Below are 17,636 nucleotides of genomic sequence, written 5' to 3'. Positions count from 1 at the left end.
AGAGCAAAGAATAATTTTAGACCATAGACTACACTTATAAGTATAAATACAATTAATAGGACACTCTTAAATTACAGGTTAGATCCCTTATGGTAGTCAGTAAGTCTGCGACCATTTTCTCTCTACTATCAAGTGATATTCATTTATTAATATAACATGTAACTTTTAACAACAGTCACCTGAGCTAAACAAAATTAGAAACGGTTGTTTCAAATTTAATTCCCAACTCAAGTGAATTGTCAATTTTCAGAGTTAAAAAATAATAAAGCACATATTGTGCATTACATTAATATAATTTCTGTTATCAAAATTACTTAGTAATTTATTTTTTAGAAACCCAGGAGCTTTGATAAGTCACAATCTCAAAAGACTAGCACCAGCTCTGGTTCTTACTATTCCTAACATTTTGGAAAAATCATTCTCTGTATTATAGTTGGAATTAAATATAAAATATTACCCAATTTTAGTCTTCAGAAGTAACATCATTCTTCTAAGTTACATACACAAAAATGAAAAAAATCATTAGTTTCCTTCCCTCATTCCTCAGTTTTCCTTCATTTCTCTTTTTCTTTTCATTTCCCCCCTATGGGGAAGAAACCTAACAATCTGCCAGGGAAGCTACAAGAGGACTTCATTTTGAAATACAAAAGATTTAATATCATGGAAAACATGCTTTCTTCATGAGCTTTTAGAAAACTGCTATTTGTGGCAAGTTTTAACATTTCACATTTTCACAATCACAGTATAAATAGTTTTAAGTAAAAGTTATAGCTAATGGAGAATAGTACTTGAGTGAGTTTTTAGTTATCCTCAGATTGATATTACCTAAACCTCTGTTCTTTTCCTCTGTTTGCATATATGAGTTAACAATGTCATCAAGATAAGAGTTTCTTCTTGATAACACTAAAAGTTGTTTCTTTTTTGAATTGTCAGTTCATCTATTACTTGTTTTATATTAAGAAGCCAAAAGGGAAAAAACTAGAAACTCTCTGAATGTATTCTGTTATGTATGCAAAGTGAAGGAGCAAAGAGTAGTCCTGTAACACCATTTAAATTACAGCAATACTGAACAAATTATATTGTTATATCATTTGCAAGTATGAATATATAACAACAAATACCACTATTATGTATAATTATAATGCACCAATGAAAATATAGAAAATTAAGCTACACAAACTCTATCAGTAAGTTAAAACAAGGAAAATTATATACACAGCCCCTCCCCCTGCAACGAAATGCACTGTTTCTGGAATTCCTATGGACTTTTAAAAAGTGCACTGCTTTTTGTAAAGTGCATGAAGATTTTAAAAGGGTATATATTTAAAGAAAAAGGTCTTCATTTTAACTCTTCTGATAAAATGATTCTAAATTATTTTTTGGTCATTACATTCCAAGGACAATTAAATCTAAATACATCAGATATTTTTAAAAAGCTATCTAATTTAATCAAATATTAATATTTTCTTAATACCTCTTTTTCTATGAGATGATGCCAAATCCAAATCAACATTTCGTCTGCCACTCTATTAAAAATAAAAAACAAATATATTTTAGTTGTGAAAAGCATTTTAAGATTTAATAAATGACAAGAATAATACACATATGTGTGTTACACATACATACATAATTAGAGCAATGTTCGCTAATTCATTAATCAAGTCAGACTAACTACAGAAGGTTTCTAAATACCCACCATCAACAGCTGTAAGAAAGCACAAGCATGTAACATCTCAGATAGTAACTCAACAAAAAATCAAGGTGCATATAAATTAGTAAAGTTTTTCTGTTGTTATTATTTTTTTTTTAATCTTTGTCTTTTCTCTTTCAGTCATGGTATCATCTTATTCATACTCTCTACATTGGAGTATATTAAAATGAGACAGCAGCAAAGTCTCATTTTACAAAATTAGTACTTTTCTCTTTACTTTCTTGTTTTATTATTTTCTTTAATTAAAAAATTTGTTTTTAGTTGTCAATAAACCTTTATTTTTTTAAATTTATATGTGGTGCTGAGAATCAAACCCAGTGCATCACGCATGCTAGGCAAGCAATCCACCACTGAGCTACAACCCCAGTCCCCTTTCCTTTCTTTTTAAAACTTGCATTAGTCTTGACTAGAGAAGATTATCTGATTAATCCATACTAACATAAAAATACATAGTCCTAAAGCATCTGGTAGTATTTTAGAAGATTTGAAAATGTTTTTAAAAACCTGTTAAAATAGAGAACTCTCAAATTGGTGAAAATGCAGACAGCTTAATACAATACTGAAGGCTTTCAGGAAGAAGTATATTTCTGTGTGTGCCTGGTGATGGAGGATGTAAACATCTGCCTACTCTGCGTGCGCGCGCACGCACACACACACACACACACACACACACAGAGTTAATCAAATATATACCACATATTAAAGTTTATGCATCTGATATTATGACATTATGATCTTAACAATCTCAATTGTTCTCTCGCACAATCAGAAAAATTCCTGTCAAAGAAGTAAATCTATAGGAGTGACAAAATGGATCCATTTTGGAAATGTCATTGTAGGAAATCTTTACTTGTCATACATACAGAGACATGTACTCATGTGTAGATAAAACACATTTGTCTTATTACTCACCTGTCCACATATACATCAACAGAAATAAGTATATTCTCATTTCATGGTGGATAAACCAAATAGCTCAACCAATTGCTCCTGAAGGCATCACTGTCATGAAATAAAACATTTTCCTCACATAGTATCTTTGCTCTGGAAAGAATCAAGCTTAGGCCTCAAAACCAGAAATACCTCTTTCTCTTAATAATTGGGCTGTTTTTGCCTTTTGGACACATGGATCATTTAACATGATTCATTTTCTATTTGGTAGCACACCCTGAGCTACCACAGGGTATGTGCTGAGATATGCAAATCTTGTCCAGGGCTTTATTTTTTTCCTCTAGGATTCTTTTTTATTTTTAAAGCTCTAATTTATTAACCCAATCTGTCCTTTTATAATGTATTTCTTATATGCTCTTCTTTTTCTTTTTTTTCTCCCCCCTCCTTTTTTTGGTACTGGAGATTGAACCCAGGGGCATTTTACTGTTGAGCTACATTCCCAGTCCTTTTCATTTTTTTATTTTGAGATAGGGTCTCATAAGTTGCAGATAGCCTTGCTAATTTGCTGAGGCTGGCTTCAAACTTAGCAAGACTCCTGTCTCGGCCTCCAAAGTTCCTGTGATTACAGGCAATTGTCACCATGTCCAGCTTTTATACGCTAAATCAAATTCTTTGAGACATGAGGGACCTAGATAACAACTTAGATGGTATAATAAGAAATGATGATAAGAATGACCACTGTCAATCAAATGGTTTGATATTCTCTATTTACTAAGGAAAATAGATAATTCATATAATACACTTTAGAAAAGAGGGTTAAAAGAAAAATTCAGCATTGAACTGATTAACTTGAGTCATTTTAAAAAAATCATTTCATTCACTAACAATTCAGAGTAAACAGGGCACTGCCAATCAGTATACTGGCTATCAAAGATAAAAATGTTAATCTTTTAAAACCTTATATAGTATTAGAAGAGTAATATATATTAAAACTACCCTCAGTGCTTGCTCCTACTAATTTTCCCCAGTTTTTTGGAAACTGAATGTTCAGCCCAGATCTCCCTTTATCTGCAATGGAATCTGCTCTCCCTCTAGTTCTTGTCTTTTCCATTTTTATGGCATTAATTTTTAAATTATTCCACAAAGAAAAATGACTACAAATCAATATTTTTAACATGGTTATTAATCATTTTTAAAGTTCATAAAACTAAATGAACAATAACAAAAAAAAAACAAAGAAAAATCAGCAATTAAATCTATGCTCAAACCTCCTACACTGATATTTCTTCCCCAATGTATAATTTTCAAATGTTTAAATTGTATTACTGAACTTGTTCTTCACAACAGCACAGTCGAGTCAAGTATACCAGGTGGTACTATTCTACCTTTCAAAGATAAAGAAACTGAGGCTCAAAATGTTAACTGTCTTTCCAAGGTCAAAGTCCACAACGGGTCTCAAGTCTATTTTAAGTCAGTTTCATTGTTTGTTTCCAAAAAAGCATGTCACATTAACTATACCTATTCTCATTTTTTTACTTTCATTTCAGTTCAAATAAACTAATGATCATGTATAATATTGTAAAGCACCATGTAGGAAATTTCAGGGGCATTTAGAAAAAAACATAAAACATTAAAAAACCCTAGTCCTTCTAGGGGGTTTATTGGGAAGATATACTAATATTGTATAAATTAGTCCAACATTGTTAGTGGATTATAAGAGGTCCTAACAAACTCTCATGGAAGTACTAGAAAGTCACTGTGAGTAATCTGGAAAACAGCTTTCTGAAGAGTTGACACTTTAGCCAGTACTTAAGGGAGAGGCAGGACGTCAGCAAGGAAATGTAGAGGACATTTAAGGAAAGTGGTACTTGAGTAGAGGCTCAAGAGGTGCTTTTGGGGTCTGGCACATGAATTATTATAGCAAAAATACAGATTACTACAGGGTAAAACTGGCTTCAAAAGAAGTCAGCTGGTATTTCCCAGAATCTCTGATTTCTAGGTAGGCAGTACAATCACTGAAAGTTTGAGTAGAAAGGTAGTACACCAGCAGGTGTTCTGTAGTTTTTGCTGGTGGTATGTGTTTTTAAGAGCTCTATCTTTGGGAGCAATGTCTAAGGAAAGATTTGAAAAGCAAGATCAGTGTGAAAACTCCTAATCCAAGCGAAGAGTAAAAAGAACCTGAAATAATGAAAACAAAAGGTTTAATGAACACAGAAATTTTGCCAAAATAGATTAGATTATCACTCATAAATTCAAAGACTATTTCCTGACTCCCTGTTATGTGTCAGATGTGTCAGGCACTATTACAGGTGGTTGGAATCCAGTAGCAAATAAAACTGCAAAAAAGATCTGTCCTTGAAGAGCTTACATCCTAGTGCAGGCTAACAAAAACCGATCAATGAATATAAAAAATAAATAAACTACAGGTTCTATGGAAAAAACTGAGAAAGACAAGGGAGACAGGGAGTGAGTATGGAAAAGGAGAGAAAACTGCCATTTTAAATAGAATAGTAAGGGTAAGCTGCACTGAAAAAATAACATTAAAAAGAAGGCATATACACAATGGAATATTACTCAGCCATAAAGAAGAATAAAATTATGGCTTTTGCAGGTAAATGGATGCAGTTGGAAAATATCATGGTGAGATAAGCCAATCCCAAAAAACCAAAGGCCGAATGATCTCTCTGATAAGTGGATGATGATACATAACAGGAGGGAGGCAAGAATGGAGGAAGGATGAATTATATATAGGAAAAAGAGGGATGGGGAGAGGGTGGAGGGAAAGAAAAATAACAGAATAAGACAAACATCATTACCCTATGTATATGTATGATTATACAAATGGTGCGACTCTACTTCATGTACAACCAGAGAAACAACAGTTGTACCCCATTTATGCACAATGAATAAAAAAAAAAATTCTAAAAAAAAAAAATGAAGGCAAGGTAATTAGCACAGAAACAATAAGAGTCTAATCAGAAGAAAAAGTCCCATAAAGACACAAAGCGAGCCCAATGCAGCCTGTAATTCCAGCAGCTTAGGAGGCTGAGAAAAGAGAATTGAAAGTTCAAAACCGGTCTCAGCGAGGTGCTAAGCAACTCAGTGAGACCCTATCTCTAAATAAAAATACAAAACAGGGTTGGGGATGTGGCTCAGTGGTTGAGTACCCCTGAGTTCAATCCCTAGTACTTTCCTGCCCCACCAAAAAAGACACAAAGGGGAACTTGTGCAGTATATTCATGGAATATACAAGAGTCCAGGGTGGCAAAAGGAGAGTTATCAAGAAAGAGAGAAGTCAAAGAAAAGATCAGAGGTAGTGGGGCCAGATAACACAGAGCCTTGTAGGATACTGTAAGGACTTGGGCTTATACTCTAAGAAAAAGTAAAGACACTGCAGGATTTTGAGCAGAGAAGTGATATGATCTCTGTTTTAAAATACACACAGGGATGGGTGACTCGATAATGACCAGAAGGGAAAAATAAATGAACAGAGAAGAATCTCACTAGACTACAAGGCAAGGAATACAAAGTAGGTATGCAGAGATATAATGGGGATAACAAATAAAAACATCATAATAAAATGAAACTTGCTTGAATACACAGTTCAATTGTCTTCAGATGAGGACTCTTTTATGCTTTGAAGTTTCTTTTAAACAAGAACTTTGTGTTTATGCAGCACTTTAAACTTTTCAAAAATATTTTCATTTCCTTTATATCAATTTCATACAACAGAGGAATTTCAGAATTAAAAATGGAGCATAAAGATCACTCAGTCTAAAAAAAACTTTCTATTAGAGCTGTTGCTTGCCACAAACAAGGTCTCACAGCTCTTCCAGCACTAAAATCAGGACATTTTCAACTTCTTGACTTTTGTCAAATCTGACACACTATTATAACATACAACACACACTCGTATTTTGAAGACATTAAAGTCTAGAAAGGTCATAGAACATAGAAAATCATACATAAGGCAGAGGAACAGACAAAATGAAAATCCAGCTATCAACTCCAAGTCCAAAGCTCCTTAAATACAAGTAATCTTTAAATAGTTTTCACTTTATTATTTAACCAGTTACATTATAGGACATCTTTATCCTACTTCCTACCTTTTACAGTAAATCAACATCTTACTTGATTAATATTACCCTAAGTACCTACAGTACATGTCCTGAAGCTTTTTTGATAGGCAACTGATATCTACAAAAAAAAAAAAATTAAGTAGAGGAGATGTAAACAGATTTTTGTATTAAACACATTATTATAGTGAAACATGGAAGAGGAGCACAAGACAAGAGGTAAGTAACCAGTTCAGAGTCTTTTGCACATGTCCAGCAAAAAGATACAGAAACTTTGAAACAGAGCAGTGATGAGTGAGATGGAGAGGACATTACTGGAAACATAAAGGATAAAATTCTCAAGATGGAGGGGGAGTGGTGGGATCAAGTAATAAGAAAAAGAAAAGGCAAGGATGATTCCAGGTCTCCTGCCTAGGTAATAAGCAGTATCAACTAGTAAAATAGGGAATGTGAAAGAGGCAATTTTGCAAAAAAGATGAATTCACTTTTGGACAGGGGAAGACTGAGGTAGCCTGACACATTCAGTGAAATGCCCATCGAAGTCAGATGTATGAATCTGGAGCTAAGGAAATCTTAAGAAGTCAAAACTAAAGATAAAAACATTAACACACAGAGGGTAAATATTTATGCAGTATAGATAATCACAGATCTATTAAACTTCTTTTTTAAAAAGTTTTTATGTATCTAATATAAACATATATTAATCTTTAAAAAAGCCTGTGTATCCATATACTGAAAACATCCTTCTTCACTGAATCTAGGTATACCTACCAGTGCATAACTCTCTTCATCTGATTCAGGCTGAGACAAATCAGATTCACTCCTCGATTTGATCAGTCTATAATTTGGACTTGCATGGACTAGCCGGCTCTCTGCAGTAAGACTTTCACTCCTGTCTCGCATGCAGAAAGAAAAGTTTTTTGATTTGGGACTGTTAGTGAACATAAAATTGAATGAATTGGCAGCACAGAGATAATACACACACACACAGTGAGAAGCAGTTATGTCTGTTGGTGGGAAATCCTGACTCTTGTCTAAGCAAAAGCCCTTACCAATTACATCAAAATAATTTGCATGTCACTAAATTTTAGAGAGATGCAAAAAACTTTGTATGTTTTTCAACTACTATTATTTACATATATGAAAAATTGTGCTTCCTCATTTAATCGGAAATTTATATTCTATGCTAAACCAGTATCACTGTTTAGGTTACTTTAAATTCATCCTAGTCAATTTGCATTTCCACTTTCATGTCTTTAATTTCAGAACAATGTAACTTTGAGAATAAACCATTTCAATGTGTAAAGTAACAAAAGGAAGAGTGTGATGTTTTAAGTTTTTAGTCAGTCCCACCTGGTCATAAGTCCACCCCCTTCAGAGGCACTAGTAGAGGGCTGCTGCAACTGTCCTTCTTCCCTTCGCTTCTGAAGTTCATCAATGACAGGACTTACTCCTAATATTAACAGGGCACACCGGTGGATCACAGAGTTGCAGGCAGCAGTGTACACATCCTGACCCTCGGGAAGGTCTGTGCTGACCCTTCGCTCTTGCTGAGATTGAGGAGGTGGATCATCAACTCGAGCCCCAGACCCTGCCCCACTGTTCATTCTATCTCGGTCTCGGCTACGAGCTACTTCACGGGCTGAGAGGAAACACTGAAAGATTTCTGTAACATGCAACACAAAAACAAGGTCTTAACACATGGGGAGACAAGAGCAAAGAAAATAACAACAAAAATAGTCAAAAAGTTTGGACCAAAAACTTACTGAAAGAGGGAAAAATTATTTTTAGATATTAAATATAGCATAGTAACTTAAAGTTATATAAAAAAACATATTATGCATTACACTTCATCAAAAGCATAAAAGGAAATGTTCATGTGTTCTTATATAATTTAGATTTGGCTATTTTGAAAGATGCTATCTTAAAACATGCAAAGTGGGTATACTGATTATTGGAAGCTTAAATCACTTAAGGAACTATAAATGCAGAAGAGGCCATTTGGCCTGTCTTTTCCTATATGCAGTAAGCCATGTAGATTCTTTTAGAAGGGAGGCCCTTTTTATACCAAGGCCAGACAATAGTCTTAATTAGAAGAGCCTGGTTATTGGATCTGCAAAGAATCTGAACAAGCAAACTCTTTGAAGTAATCTTATCTTCCACTAGCTTCTGGACTCCCCACCACTCCCAGTATCTCTTAGTAAAGTTCCTAGGATTTTCTCCCCCAGTCCAGATGTCATTTTGTCCTATCATTCCTTTACAAATTTATTGTTCTTGGTTTTAAAACTATAAAAGCATCAGCGTTGGTAATTTTTTCAGACTTCGTTCTCTTATGAAGATACTTATGAACATGTAAAATTAATAAAACTTGTATGCTTTTCTATGTTAATCAGATCTTGTATTAACCCAATTCCTAGATCCAGTCAAAAGAGTCAATGTAAGTGGCTTTCAAAGTATGGTCCCAGACCAACAAGAACAGCAGCATCTAGGCACTTGTTAGGAATGTAAATTATCAGACTCCCCATCTTCTAAATCAGAAGTTCTAGGAGTGAAGCCCAGCAATCTGTGTTTTAAAAGGTCCTCTACCTGATTTTAAAGTTCACTAAAACCCATGAAGCACTAGCTTAGATTAAAACAAGTGATTATTTCTGTTCATAACTTTGGTATAAAAAACCTCAGGTTACAAAAGAATTGAAAAAAAATTAAGTAATATTACTTATAATAAAACTCCCTCTCCTTCCAAAGTTCATATAATTCCTAACATCTATACTTTGCTGTATCTTAAACACATTGAGTAAGTTTAACCCCACTAGTCTTTGCTGAAATAGAATCTGGTTATGATACAAGGGCAAGACTGCCTCCAGAATCAGACCGCATCACCCAGAAAGTTCCGTGTGATGATACTAGCCCTTCCCCAACTCACAAGTGTAAAATGCTACCAGGTTTAACAAGATTCTGATGCAGTGGCAGGTATTCCATTTCATAATAGGTAAAGAATTTTTTGCTCAAATTTATAGAGTAAAAGTAGTATTCTTAATGGGTTATCCAGGCAGAAAAGTTAGTAAAATACTAGATTTACCTGTTTTTATGGAAGTACAAACTCTAAAAATGAATCTATATATATAAATTTATTCTGACAACATTTTCTTTATGTTGTTAAAAGTCTCTTACTTCTATAAAAATCAAAGCAACAAACCCTCCCAGATTTCAGAGCTAGAAATCAGCAAAAGTAGTTAAGAGTCACTAGAATTTTGGGCAGATTTGATTCTAACTCCAGTTGCCACTGTGGCCCTAAGTACATAATTTCGTTTCCTTAAGTCTCTGTTCAACCAACTTTAGAATGGAGTAATGCTAAAACTTATAAAACTGTTGTGAGAACTGAATTAATCTATGTGAAGCACTTGACCCAATATCCAGTATGTCAGTGCTCAAAAATCATAGCTAGTTTTAAAAATGACTCCTCAGATGACTATTATGCATTTTTTATTGTAATTGAGGGTTGTGCTTTGTTATTATTATGTTTTCCTCTTTGGCCTTTGCTTCCAGGAATTTCTACACTAAATTTTAAGTTCCCTCAGCTTAGGTTTTTAAAATATAATTATTTTCCCTTCCCATCTCCAAACTCCTTTTCTCCATTTGAACTCTTTCTTTCTCCTCTTGTTTAAATGGTTTTTAGTCTTGTTTTGAGACATCTCAAAATTATTTTCAGAAGTATGCAATACAGAAATAAATCAATAATAAAGTGTCAAGTTGACTGATGTACACAATCTCAAAAACAAATGCATAGCTGGCCATAATGTTTTAAGCTACATTAAAACATTATGGAATACACTTTAATTTGAAATAGTCAAATCACTCAGATACTACCACAATCAATGTTTGAAAAGCATTGACCTTTCTCTTAAACATAGTTATTTTTAAAAACCATTTGAAGTCTTGGAATATAAAATTATGAAAAAGTTTTATTCACTCACCCAATGATATTCTCATAAATATGCCTGCTTTCTACTGATATTGCAATGTAGTTGAAATTTATAGTTTTAAAGGTTTTACATATAGAAAATAATTTGGCTCTCCTAATAGGCACAGAAAGGAGGCTCTGTTCCTCCCCACACAGAGGGCTGCAAGGCTCATGAACAACTTGGTATCCCCAGAGGACATGTTTTGAATGACCTCATTCAATGACTTATTTCATATATGCATTTGAGTTGAACATATACTGACATGACCATCTCCAGAGCTTTCAGCCCTCAACATATACAATCCCAAAGCTTCAGAACGGCACTACCAGTTTTAAGTTACCTCTTGAAATGTCAGCTAATGCAAATTCAGATCACCAGTAGAAAATCAGATCCATTTAGAAAAACCATAGAGAACCTTTGCCTTTAAATCTCAAGTCAGCTTTCCTATGAAAAAGAATGCCATGGTGTTTATCTCTAAAGTAAGAAGGATGTACTCACTGCCAGCTGTCATCACTTCATGTTCCCGTTCTTCCTCCTCATCCTCCGGCTCCGGATGCCCCTCTTCCCTGTCTCTCTCAGCCTGTTCTTCCATTTCAGCTTCTTCATCAATGGTCCGAGTAAATGAATGCTCCTGAGGATCAATATCTGCAGAGTCTTGGTTGTCTGAGATCTTAAGAAAATTATCAGAAATCCTACTGAATATATCTTTCAAAAGTTTTTAAAAATTTTCTAAAACTTTTAACTTTTTATCATGGAAAAGATTGCTGATATCAACCATAACACATGAATTTTGCAACAAAAACTAAAAAGATATACTGGATAAATCTTGAAGATTAGAAAGAATGTATACACAAACTATATATATAAACATATATATGTTCTCCTTCCCTCAGTATTTTGATTAAAATGCTATGCCATAAAGTGATTCATTTATGTTACTATTTAGCTGTAAAACTACAGGGCTACAAGTTAAAATAAGTTATGCTGAGTAGGACACCAAGCATAGAAGGTATTTAAAGAATAAGATCTTGATTCCATTGTTTCCTTTAATTTGTATATATTATTATTCTGTATAAATAAAGTTTAGTAACTCTAAGTTTAAAATAGTATTCTTTTTCTTTAACTTTGCCCCTGAAAAAACAAAAGTGAGAACTACAGTAACTTTATTTCCTATAGTGGACATGCTACCTAGCAGTCATCTATATAGAGGAAAGAGACCTGAAAAAAGACTCAGAGGATCACAAATATCATAACAGTATAAAATTTTTCTCACAAATTTCAGTATAAGGCACAAATGAAAAATTTTAATATATCCTCAGATCCATGTTCAGTTATTTTGTGATTCATGACCAGTAAGTAATTTAAGCATTTCATAGAGATGGAGATACTGAGCAATCAGACTCCATAACACATAAGTTATTTGTCCCCAGAATATGTGAGTTTCAAATCTGAGCCTCAATAAAATGCCAAATTAACACTTTTTTAATAGACTTTCAAGGTCACTCTCAATTAGTCAAATCCACAAATGTTAAATCAGTGCAAGTCCAAAGTCTACTATACAACAAATGTAGAAGTAGTTTGGTTTTTAAATCTAAGAACTAAATGATGGAGTGGAAAGCATTGGTAGTGTCAAGTTTCAAAGTAACTATTTCTAAAGATGATGTTTCCAGGCTTGTATTTATAATTACAGGATCATGTCACCAGAATCACCAAGCAGTTTAAAAATTATCTCATTTTTTTTGTAAGAATTATTCTGGATCATCCTTAATAAACAGTTTCAATCTTCACTTTCAGTGGAAAACAAATCATAAGAAGGCCTATTTTTATGTGATGATTCCTTCCTTTATTTTCACTCATCTAAGCTGAACCTTTTTGATATTTTTCTCTTCTCATATAAAATGATTTCTGGGGGCTGGGGTTGTAGATCAGTGGTAGAGCGCTTGCCTCACACATGTGAGGCACTGGGTTCATTCTTCAGCACCACATAAAAATAAAGGTGTCATGTTCGTCTACAACTAAAAAAAAAAACAAAAATGATTTCTAGACCTTTTACCAATCCACGGTATTTAGTACTATCCCTCATAATTTCTGGCACCTCAAGTAAAAAAGGGTAATTCAAATGTGGGCTGATCCACATTTAAAAAAGAATAATATTTCTGATGATTTGAATGATTCAATTTGTTGTTATTAATATTATTTAGGCAGGCTAAGACTACATCAACTTCCTTAGCAGTTCTATTCTACTTGATAAAAGTGACATTAAATAACCCCAAATTTTTTAGCTTTCATTTTTTTCACTAGGATGAACTATTTAAAATTTATTGAACATTTACAACAATCAAGGCACCTACTGTCTCAAATAAACTAATATGGAGCTACCTGATAGTTTGTAGAAAAATATAGAAATTAATTAATTTCCAACTTTACCCATCTGTCTCGTGATGATGACCTGGTTTGAATAAGTTCAAGGTTCTTGCAAGCAAGTAAACGACTTCGAACTTTATATACACAACGGTACACTTCTGACAAGCTTTTACCAGGTTGATATCTAAATAAAGAATCAAAATAGAAAGGTCACCTAATTTCTAACATCATAAGAACAAATATTTGTCTGAGGATAGTTTTAAGTTACTTGCCGGCTTTCTCCACATGCTTGACTAAGTAAATTTGTATGTTTCAGAAGTGCTGCAAGAACAAATCTAGACACAGTGTCCAAGAGTGACTCATTACTTAAAGTTGCACTGTCCCAATCTGAAAATAAAAATGATGCATTGACATTTAAAAGGACTCAGAAAACAGTTCAGAGGTAAATTTAATAACTTCAGTCATCCAACACCTGAATTTTACCATCTTTCTAAACAGTTACTTAACAAATGCCTATATTGTTTCAGGTGCTGGGATACAGAAGTAAACAAAGCTAAATCTCTGATCTCAGAGAGCTTAAGACTCCTGGTGGGTGGATAAGAAGGTAGGGGTGAAAGAGAACAAATAAAAACAAATATGACAGGTAAGATTAAAACAGAATAAGGAGAAAGGGGAGTATTGTACTGTATGTGATTATTATTTTAAATAGGATGGTCTGAGAAAGTTTCTGATAGACTATATTTGAGCAGAAATCTAATTGAAATAGGGAAGAAGACAGGTAGAAACAGTATCCCTCAGGAGAGTTACTAAGCAGAGGACCTAGCTAGAGGGTTCAAGGAGGCCAGTGCGGCTGGAGTGAAGTGTACATGCACAAGAGTGAGTAGTGGGAGAAGACATTAGAGAGCTGGCTAGGGATGAGATCACATTGGTCTTCAGAGCAAAGTAAATCCTCCAGGTTGTTCTAGCAGGAAAATGAGAAGCAGCATTAGAAGGCTTTGAGCAGAGGAAACGACAAGATCTAAGTTTGTGCATTACAAACTGCTGAGTGGGGGAATAACTATAGGGACAGCAAAGAAGTTATTATTGTAGTAATTCAAATGAGAAAGGATGGTGGCTCAAACCAGGGGAGGAGTACTGGAGGTAGTGAAAAGTGGCAGAGCCTATATATATTATTTTGAAGGTGCTGACAGGATTTGTTAATGGATTACTTATGTGATGTGAGAATAAGAAAGAAGTCATAGTTGAATCTAAATCTACTTAAAATGTAGTTGGAAATATATAAATAAAATGGAGTTGGCCCAGAAAGACCACAGAACAGTTTTGAGGGTAGAGAGGTGGAATCAGGAGTCTTATTTTGGATACTATCTGTTGAACATACTAACAAAAACACTGAATAAACTATTCAAGTGTATATATATATATGTGATATTTAAAGCCATGAAAGAAGATTCTGTGAGCAGAATACATTAAAATAGGTAAGAAACGAAACACTATTTGGACAGAAATGAGTACATGCAATTAAAATTCCAAATTAGAGCATGAGATAAAGAAAACTAGTCAGGTGTTTTTTTTTTTCTTCCCATTCTTTAATTCCATGTTGACACATCAGTATTGTACTTTTAAAACAGAGTATAGGGGCTGGGGAGATAGCTCAGCTGGTAGATTGCTTGCCTCGCAAGCACAAGGCCCTGAGTTCGATCCCCAGTACCGCCAAAAAAAAAAAAAAAAAAAAAAACCGAGTATATTCAGTAAATTCCAAATGTGGATGGAAGGTTTATTGTCACTATGTTCCCAGAGTGATTGTGAGACTGTCACAGAGTGATTGTGAGACTGTTCATATGACAAATTTACTAAATCCCTGTGCTATTTAAAAACAAAATCAAACAAAAAAAATCCTTAGAAAATATTAAACCCAATTTAATTTTACTTATTCTTAATCTCTTCTTAATACTACTATCTCAAAAGATAAAATGTTATACCTTGGTTTTCCATTTCATTTCTGTATACCTACGTCAAAATGTAAGTTCAGACTTACCTATTTTATTGGTGAAAAAACTGACTATACAAATATGTCTGATTTCAAGAAAATCCTATGTCCCAAAAAGACTTAGAATGAGAGTATGTATCACATAAAAATTTTGTCCACATCTGATTCTTGAGAAGTCATCTTTTCTATAGGTCTGCTGACTATTGTGAAAACTGTTATGATTTACAATCACACAGGACTCCAATTCAAGGAGGCTAAATCTCATCTTAAAAAGCAAACTACTGTAACACCCTTTACTCTATTTCAAATTTAGCAGGGATTATTCTATGTGATTTTTAAAATAATGAGTTCTTTTAAAACATTTTCATTAAAGTTATGTTCCTTTCACACCAAGCACTACAGAATGTTTCCATTATTCAGGTATAAAGTTCATGCTGTAGTATATAAGCAATAGAGCAAATGGTAAGATTTTACTCACCATATATTTATATCTAGGTTTTAAAAGTTCTATTGCAATGTAACAAATGACAATGTGAGATAAAAGAAAATCTGTCTTTCTAAGCAAATGACACAAATATGAATATATCGCAATATACACTTTAGAAAGTAAATTATTCTCCACTACCTTACCTTCTCACTTCTGGTAGGAATCAACACAACAGAATGAATGAATAAATGATTAAAAAACAAACAAAGTGGATGAGATTAAACTTTCTTTTCTGTTTGTTTTGTCTGTTTTTGAGATGGCATTCTGGTTATACTGCCCAGGCTGTCCTTGCAACATTCTGCCTCACCCACTGGAGTTGCTAGAATTTCAGGGATGCCTCCCATCCCCTGCATGTGGAGATTAAACTTTGAAAGGTATCTTCTTGCCAGTGTTTTAAAAATCTAAATAAAGCCAGGCATAGTGGCATATGCCTTTAATCCCAGTGGTTCAGGAGGCAGGCAGAAGGATGTCAAGGTCAAAGCCAGCCTCAACAACTTAGCAAGACCCTAAGCAACTCAACAAGACTCTTGTCTAAAAATTTGAAAAAAAATAAAATTAAATTAAAAAAGGGAGGTTTCTGGGGATATGGTTCAGTGTTCAGTCCCCCTGGGTTCAATCCCCCCCAAAATTTAAATGTTTCTCTATTCATTTTATTTAGAAAAAGGCCAATAAAAAGTGAAAATGCGTTTACTTGTAGTATTTTTATCATAGAAGAAATGGGAGAAAACTAAAGATGACATAAGAGAGAATAAAATAGAGAAAGTTAACTAGAGACATGTGATTCTGAACAAAACAAGTCATTGTTAAAGGAATATGGGACCTAAAATGAAATCAAGTACATTCTTTAAAAATTTACAAATAATATTAGGAACTGAAATACCACCATATAATTTGGATAGTATTATATTTAATAGTATACCTTGTCTCAAATTGATAATGGGGGGGCAAGTATAGGGACTAAACTTGGGGGTACTCTACCACTGAGTTACATCCTGGTCCTTTTTTAAAAAAGAAAATTTTGAGACAAGGTCTAAGTTGATGAGGTTGGTCTGGAACTTGTATTTCTATCTTAGCCTCCTGACTATCAAATTGCTATCTCTACCAACATTTGGAAGTTGGCAAGTATTTTCTAGATAAAGAAAACACTCATCAGGTTTAGAGCTTAAATTTCTAAGTAAACATTTTTTTCTGTAACACTAGGGCTTTGAGAGGGAAGACATTCATTAAATAGACTCTCATGAAGTTCCATTTATACAATATAGAATAGGAAAATGATTTATCACTTAAATCTCAGTTTTCACATAGTGGTTTTCCTTTAAGTGAAATATGTGTATACAAAAAAGTACCTAGGGTATTTTCCACGAAGTGGAAAAAGAAACTGTTTAAAATTATTATGTATAAAATGTCTTTCCCTATAAAAATATGGTGATTTCTATAAATATTGCATATATATTAGTCAAAGATCTGAATCAACTACATATTTACTTCCTTATCCTCTTTATCTTACCTTTGCTAACAGCATAATCCTGCATGCTGATCCAAAGGCTTCGGGCAGGCTCTTTAGAACAACCCAATGCTAGGTCTACATAAACAGCAATTTCAGGCCGCAACTTGTAATCAAAAGGCTTCTGTTCTTCATTTCCTGAAAGAGCTACTTCTAATAGGCAACTCATACATTTATCTAAAAAAAATAATAAATACTCAAGTTACCAATTTTAAGCCTCCTAAACTTTCCTGCTACAAATAAACTCTTACCACATTTATCTAATGCACATATGAAATTATATACTTCAAATCATTTTAAATAGATGCTACAATGTTTTTCAGTTGGAGGTAGCATCACCTTTCTTACTATCTCTAGAAGAATGTGGAACTCAGGGAGGAGTTCTGGCATTTTGGTAGACAGAAGCCAGGGATACAAAATGTCCTATATGTGCAGCACAGTCCTGTATAACACAAAAGTCTCTTGTTCAAAATGGAATGGCATCCTCTTTGAGAAACATGGGACCATAGGAAAGAGACAAGACCAAATTTTTTTCTCTTTTGCTAGACTTAAAGGAAAAATATTATCTAAAAATCATCCAAGAAAGATCAAAGATACCATGAACAACTTCTCAACTGGCAATCATATTTGTAGAGATGGTTCCTAACTTTTTAA

At 33.7% G+C, this 17,636-nt stretch overlaps 1 protein-coding gene across 5 annotated transcripts in view; it reads right to left on the bottom strand.

The window, feature by feature from the left end:
- Nucleotides 1–17,636, bottom strand: part of Herc1 (HECT and RLD domain containing E3 ubiquitin protein ligase family member 1) — a 202,647-nt gene that overhangs the window by 87,899 nt on the left and 97,112 nt on the right. For all 5 annotated transcript variants that reach the window (XM_047542544.1, XM_047542548.1, XM_047542545.1 and 2 more), the window contains exons 19-25: nucleotides 16,986–17,159; nucleotides 13,277–13,391; nucleotides 13,068–13,188; nucleotides 11,139–11,310; nucleotides 8,032–8,344; nucleotides 7,450–7,570; nucleotides 1,475–1,526 (exon numbers count right to left, since the gene is read on the bottom strand). In XM_047542544.1, the coding sequence (XP_047398500.1) occupies nucleotides 1,475–1,526; nucleotides 7,450–7,570; nucleotides 8,032–8,344; nucleotides 11,139–11,310; nucleotides 13,068–13,188; nucleotides 13,277–13,391; nucleotides 16,986–17,159 (1,068 nt within the window). The remainder of the gene's footprint in view (nucleotides 1–1,474; nucleotides 1,527–7,449; nucleotides 7,571–8,031; nucleotides 8,345–11,138; nucleotides 11,311–13,067; nucleotides 13,189–13,276; nucleotides 13,392–16,985; nucleotides 17,160–17,636) is intronic.

The sequence above is a fragment of the Sciurus carolinensis genome, chromosome 2 (genome assembly GCF_902686445.1).
Source record: "Sciurus carolinensis chromosome 2, mSciCar1.2, whole genome shotgun sequence".
Classification (NCBI taxonomy): domain Eukaryota; kingdom Metazoa; phylum Chordata; class Mammalia; order Rodentia; family Sciuridae; genus Sciurus; species Sciurus carolinensis.
The sequence above is the reverse complement of the archived record's forward strand: the minus strand, read 5'-3'. Positions and strand labels throughout refer to the sequence as shown.